This window comes from Mobula birostris, chromosome 22 (genome assembly GCF_030028105.1).
Source record: "Mobula birostris isolate sMobBir1 chromosome 22, sMobBir1.hap1, whole genome shotgun sequence".
NCBI classification, from domain to species: domain Eukaryota; kingdom Metazoa; phylum Chordata; class Chondrichthyes; order Myliobatiformes; family Myliobatidae; genus Mobula; species Mobula birostris.
The window spans coordinates 46,416,609-46,423,585 of NC_092391.1; the positions used below are offsets into that span (position 1 = coordinate 46,416,609).

The following is a 6,977-nucleotide window of genomic DNA, read 5'->3' on the forward strand; positions in this document are numbered from 1 at the left end:
CCTCGTCGCCCCATTCCCAGCCCCCTCTGAGCTGGGTCCACAGGTTTTCCTTTGCGTTCCTTCTGCACCATTTCTACACCAAGGAAATGCCATTTCATTCACATCTGATGTTCTGGGGTTCTGTCAATGTTCAACCTGCTGGCAGCACTCACAAAGCACGATCAGTCAAGGGCACAATGACCAACCGATGCCCTTTCCAGGGGCTGATGGATTTCAAGGCTACAGAATGATTAAATTGTACTGTTTAAGGTATCATGGGGGAGGACCAATGATTCTCAGATATGGATGGCTATTTTGCATTGTTAGAAATTCACCTTCAGCTTAAATAAAGCCAATTACTTAGATATGAGGAGCACAATGATTAAGAGAGTTTGAAAAACATTAGCGCCAAAGAAGAAATGGAAAGCTCATGAGAAATTCCTCAACACACATAGGCATCATTGCTGAAATAAAAACTCCATGAACAAACCAAAATACAGCTTCAATCAAACTAACATAAAGGCAGAAATTGTTGAAAATACTCAGCAGGTCAGGCGGTGTCTGAGGAGAGAGGAAGAGTTGATGTTTCCAGTCTGAAACCCTTCACTAGAAATGGTAAGAAAGAGATATCAACTTATAATTGTTTCAGTGAAGATGCTGGAGATAAGGACAAGACTGCAGACACTCTCTCCCACTTGAGGTTACATTACAGTTTGAAAGATCTTTCATCTGAAACGTTTCCATGCCATGGATCTTTTACTGACAGCTTCTGTTTTTGGATTTCCTATTTGAAACCTACAGCTATTGACTCATTGAAGATGTTGACAAAATCATTGATTACAATCATTGCTTAAGCTTACTAAAATGCTTCAGCTTAACTGGAAGTTCACACAGAATAAATAGTACAACACACAGTGATGTTCCACAGATGATATTCTCACACACCGAATGATAACTAATAACGTCAGAGAGTATCCAGTGTAGACCGTCCCCTGCCGTTCAGTGAGATAACGGTTGATTCAGTGCGTTGTTACTTTACCACATAACGTTTTGTGTATATTCAGAAAGGCATGGTGTCATAGTGTCACACAGCACAAAAAAAGAAGTTTCTCCACCCACCATAACCATTAAATTCCTATCTACGGAAGCTCCATTTCCCCCCACGTTATTAGTCATAGAATCATAGAGCAATACCGCCCAGATAAACACCCTCAACTCAATGAGTCCATGCTGACCACAGTGCTCATCAACTAGTCTCATTTTCTTGTGTACGGTACATGCCATATCCCTCCAGTGCCTGCCTATCCAAGTGCTTCTTAAATGACACCATTCTACCTGCCTCAGCTACTTCTACTGGCAGCTCATTCCATATATTCACCACCTTTTCCTAAATTGTTAACCCTTAAGTCTCTTTTAAATCTTTTCCCTCTCCCCCTAAATCTATGTCACCTAGCTTTGGACTCTCCTATCCTGGGGAAAAGACTGTCACCTTCCAGCTTATCAACGCTTCTCATAATCTTAAACACTTTTATAAGGTTGCACCTCATTCACCTACATTTTAAGGAGTTAAAACCTAGCTTGGTCAACCTCTCCCTATAAATCAGACCCTCTAGTCCTGGAAGTACCCTTGTATATATTTTCTGCCCTCTGTCCAGGTTGACAACATCTTTCTTATCAAACCTATACACAGTGACCTCACCCATGACTTATACAATTACAACATAATATCCCAACTCTTACAGTACATTCAAGTGCCTTGACTAACGAAGGCGACCATGTTAAATCCCTTTTTCACCACCCTGTCTACTTGTCACACTGCTTTTAACAAACTCCAAGGTGCCTCTTTTCATTACATTCTCTAGTGCCCTAGCATTCATAGTACAAGTCCTTTTCAGGTTTGACTTTCCAAAATGCATCACCTCACATTTATTGGTATTGAAATCCATTTGCCACTCATCAGCCCACTTACCTAACTGATTAAAATCCCCTTGAGATCTACGATAACAAAGATCTTCTTTGTTATCAAAAACATTTCCTAATTTTGTGTCCTCCGCAAACTTGCCAATCAAACCTTGTACGTTCACATCCGGGTCATTTATATTAATAGTGAATAATGAGGGACACAGCAGTGACCCCTGGCAGCACACCACTAGGCACTAGCCTCTATTCTCAAAAAACAAACTTTCAACCACTTCCTCGCTCCAAGCCAAGTTTGAATCCACCGAACAAGGTCTGCCTGGAGAAACTCAAAGTCCAAGTCTGTGATCAGGCCTAGAGAGTTACCCAACTTAATTCGTGGTAAAAGTTCAAATATTTCCTCCAGGGTAATATGAATGTCCCCTAAAATATATCTGATTTTTTCTCTTTCCTCTTGAGCAATCATGATTTTCTCCTCAGTAAACACTGAGAAATGTTGATTTGAAATTCCACCCACCTTTTGTAGCTCAAGTCCTCGGTGGCCCTGCTGATCTCGAAGGAAATCTAGTCCCTCTCTAGCCACCTTTTCACTCTGAACATTTCTATAGAATCTCTCGGATTTTCTTTAACTTTACCTACCAGATCCATTTGACACCCTCTCTTTGCCCTCCTGATTTCCCTCTTAAATGTATTCTTAACCAAATGTTTAATAAGCAGTAAGGTTGCCAGCACTAACCCTGGTGATGCATTACTGACCACAGCCTTCCAATTCTAATTCCAAGACAATTACTGATCCAATTCTCACCTTGTCCTTGATCTCCTGGGCTTGAACCTTTTGGACCGATGTGAGATCTTGTCAAACGTATTTAAGTCCACACAGACCACATCAACGGCACATTCCTTATTGCTGCATCTCATGTCCTCCTTAAAAAATTCAAATTATTCAGAGAAGAAACCCCTTAAACGAGCCCACTGACCATCACTGATCGATCTCTGCCTTTCCAAGTGTTGACCAACACTGCCCTTCAGATTTTTTTCCCTTAAGTTCCCTACCACTGATGTAGGACTGAAGGTTCGATTATTATCCCTGCTTGCTTTCTTGAATATTTGCTGTCCTCCAGTCATCTGGCATCCCACCCTTGACCAGCAATGATTCAAATATGTCTGTCAGAGCTCTGACAATCTACCTATCCTTGTTTCCTGGGGCAGCAGGGATCTAGACTGTACGACACTGTGAGTTTACATGGACTGAGTGATAGTTTGTGCACTGTGGCAGTGACAAGCCTCTCTGTGTAACAGGCACACCATTTGGTTGTTGATTCCTGCCTGCCGTACAAAATTCCTGACACCAGACTTACCACCATGGCACAACACCAACCTGTAAACTCCATCGCTCCAGAGCTCCACTTGTACCAGATGTTTTCTCCGTTCTTGGTCTCACTGTGCTCCATCTCACCCCGGGGAGCCAGTTGGTCAGCCCAGGCCTGGCAATCACCTACCATCTCCTTGTTGTAAGTGAGAGGGGGGGTCGCGTGGAGCCTTCTGTACTCGTTGTGAGCATCCAGCGCCTCCTGCTCAAATTTTGAAAGCTCTGAAAATGGATGCATTCACAAGGTGTTAACTTGGACCTTGATGCATTTGAATTTCAGTCTGTCACCCACCTCAGTGCCTGCCAGTCAGTTTCTCCTGCCAACCTGAGCAGCCGTAGGCACAGCTTGGCATAAAGTGATGACTGAAAGTTCTGTAGACCAGACTGAAGTGTACACCCTCTCAACTTCCATCCCTTGCCTCCACATGGCCCCAGCTCCTGAACATCCCTCTGTGGACAATCCCTCTCCCCCTACCCTTTTAACCAACAGTAGGACTCTCACGTTTGAGTTTGGGGGAATTAAATTCTGCCCTAAAAATCTGACACAGAAACCACGCGGAAGAATCTGGGGCAAGAAAATCAGCTTGAGGAACTTGACAAGTTGAGCAACACCCATGGAAGGGAATGGACAAGCTGACATTTTGGGTTGAGTCCCTTCGCCTGGCCTACATGTGGGTGATAAGCAGAGGGAGTGGGTGGAGGAGGGGATAGAGGCAGTTGGGGGTGTCAGAGGAGATGGAGTACGGCTGGCCGATTGTCTCACCGTTACAGCTGAGAGAGTTTGGCCAGGCAAGACATTACACTGAGTCCAATTAACCTTCCTGGTGTGCAGGTCATTATTTATCTGGTCACTACTGCAACACTACACTCAGTCCCTACATTCCCATTGTGGCCAGTTGAGACGTAGAGTGATAGAGTGACATAGCATCAAAGCCTGTCCACGTTGACCATGGTGTCTCCCATCTGCCTGCATTTGGTCCACTTCCCTCTAAACATTTCCCATCCACGTACCTGTCCAAACATCTTTTAGACATTGTAATTGTACCTACCCCTTCTATATCACCCCCACCCCCCATCCCCGGTCCCTTTTAAATCTTTTTCCTGTCACCTTTAGCCTATTCTTCCTAGCTCTAGATCCCCTGACCCAGGAAAAATGACTGTAACTATTTACCTTTATCTACAACCCTCATGATGTTATTTGCCACTAAAAAGTCACCTCTGTCTCCTACACTCCAAGGAAAAAATGTTCCAGACTAACTAGACTATTATGACTCAAGCCCTCCCAGTGAATCTTTTCTGTTTAGGTAGGTTCTGACAAAGATTTGAAAACCATTTCATTCCCCCTATCTTAATTTCTTTTCTCCTCTCTTCCATATCTCCTCTCCTCTCTGCCTCCTCCATTCTTCCCAATTCCAATAGTTTACAACAGAAATACTGCACAGATCCTGAGGTGTACACCAGGAAACCTGATAATCTGGCATCCGACCCTTTCGCACATTCTGAGGGTTTGACGCCTGGCTAAGAGCAAGCCATGGGTGTGCAGCTGGAGCTAGGATGAGATCCCGAACATCAAGAGATTGTGATCTGGTGGGTTAGGGTGAGTTGGGATCCAGGAGGCTTGCATCTATCCCACTCCTTTGGTCCTCATTGGATCTACTGGAAAATGTGTCACACCAAAGTGTAATGTGTAAAGAGGATTTTACAGTGGGTTCAGATATTAATGAGGAATAACATTTGCCAACATTTGCCGGTACAGTAACTCAGTAGTCCCGGGATGCTGGATTATTGGGTTTTGTGGAAATCTCTACCCTGCCCAGCCTGTGGGATGTTCTGCCAACGTTTACCCCAGCGGGGCCCATACACGTCAGTGCTGCACTCAGTGCGAGTCAGTCAGCCTGATCTGGACAGCTCTGTGCGCGAGGGGTATGAGCAATCAGCCCACTCTCCTTCACCACGACGCTTGGTCGAACACGGTGCAGGAAGGAGCAGGGAGACCAGTCCGAAAGCGCCTGCTGGGATTCCTCACTCTCCGACTTGGTAGCTGGGCAGGATTCACACCCACCTCCATTATCAGCCATGTCCTCCTGGTCAGTGTTCCGCTGATCCAACACTGAATCTCAGAAGCAGTCTTCCTGTAAGACAGAAATGTAGTCAAGGGGAATGAGAATTACCCGAGGGCACTCAGTACAAACCAGTCCCTGAGGTTCACACAACAGCATACAGAAGAAACTCCTTAATGGCAAAAATATGAAACTTGCTGAGGTGAGGATTGCAAGTGTTCTTAAGGAAGTGATGGAGTGATGGAATTACACGGCATGCTAACAGGCCCTTCAGCCCTTCTTGCCATGCTAGTTAAGATGTCCCTCAGAGCTGGTCCCATTTGTCTGCATTTGGCCTACTTCCCTCCAAAGCTTCTTTATCCACATACCTGTTGAAATGTCATTCTAACACTATAAATATATCTATCCCTTCTGTACAGCACCACCCTTTGGTCCTTTTTAAAGCTTCCTCCTTTCACCTTAAGCCTATTCTCTCTAGCTCTAGATCTTTGATCAAGGAAAATGACTGCAACTACTCACCTTATCTACAGCCCTCATGCTATTATAAGCCTTCATTACCCCTCAGCCTCCTACACTCCAAGGAAATAAGTCCCAGCCTAATTAGTCTTCTCCTTAGAACTCAAGCCCTCCAGTCCTGACAGCATCCCCATGAATCTTTTATAAATGATACCTTTCCCTTAGCAAGTCATAGTGCAGATCAGAAATATTTCATTAGGAGTTTGTGGAGACTTGATGTGTCACCAAAGACTCTAGCAATCTTCTACAGATGTGCAAGGAGAGCTTTCTGACTGGTTGCACCATCATCTGTTATGGAGTCGTCAATGCACAGGATCAGGAAAAGCTGCAGAGGGTTGTAAACTCAGCCAGCTCCACATGGGGACAACCCTCCCCAGCACAGAAGACATCTTCAACAGTCAGTGCCCTAAGAATGTGGCATCCATCATTAAGGACCCTAACCGCCCAGGACATACCTCTGTTCTCATTACCACCTTCAAGGAGGAGGTCCAGGAGCCTGAAGACAGGCACTCAATGCCTTAGGATCAGATTCTTCCCCTCCATCGTCACATTTCTGAACGGCCCATGAACTCATGAATACTCTTTCTGTACCACCTATTTAATTAATTTTTAAATATTTCTTATTGTAACTGATGGTATTTTTTTTAATGTAATACATTGTACTGCTGCCACAATATAACAAATTTCACAACTTATGTCAGTGATAATAAACTTGATTCTGGTTCTGATTTTGACTAGAATGGCACACAATTTTCCTGTCTGACCAATGACGAGTACAGCAACGTGATGTCCCGTCTCTATGGTGTCATGGGAACAGCCCTATCCAGACGGTAGGGATGAAAGAAAGGGACAGACTTGTGGCATTGTGTTGGAAATGGGAGCAGATGACCTGCCCAACATGGAGTGGTGAGGTGAGACAGCATGAACCCCCGTCAACTTCTGATTGAGGAGGGAAAGGGTGAGGGTGCAAAAGAAAGAGGAATTGGGATAGGCACAGAGTGCTGACATTGAGAGGGAAGGAATTTGAATTCCTGAAGTAAAAGCTTTGGCAAGAGAATGGACAGGAGAATAGATGTTAGGATGTATAGTCAAGGTAGGTGTGGACGTCAGTGTGGTAACGTTGGTGGGCAGCTAGC

General features: G+C 44.6%; 1 protein-coding gene across 1 annotated transcript in view; it reads right to left on the reverse strand.

Annotated features, from left to right (window-relative positions):
* The window catches only part of LOC140186440 (uncharacterized), a 143,898-nt gene extending 138,540 nt beyond the window's left edge, over positions 1-5,358 (reverse strand). Inside the window, exons 1-2 of the mRNA XM_072240711.1 lie at positions 5,328-5,358; positions 3,275-3,487 (exon numbers count right to left, since the gene is read on the reverse strand). Of these exons, the coding sequence (XP_072096812.1) occupies positions 3,275-3,487; positions 5,328-5,343 (229 nt within the window). The 5' untranslated portion in view covers positions 5,344-5,358. The remainder of the gene's footprint in view (positions 1-3,274; positions 3,488-5,327) is intronic.
* Positions 5,359-6,977: the final 1,619 nt, after the last annotated feature.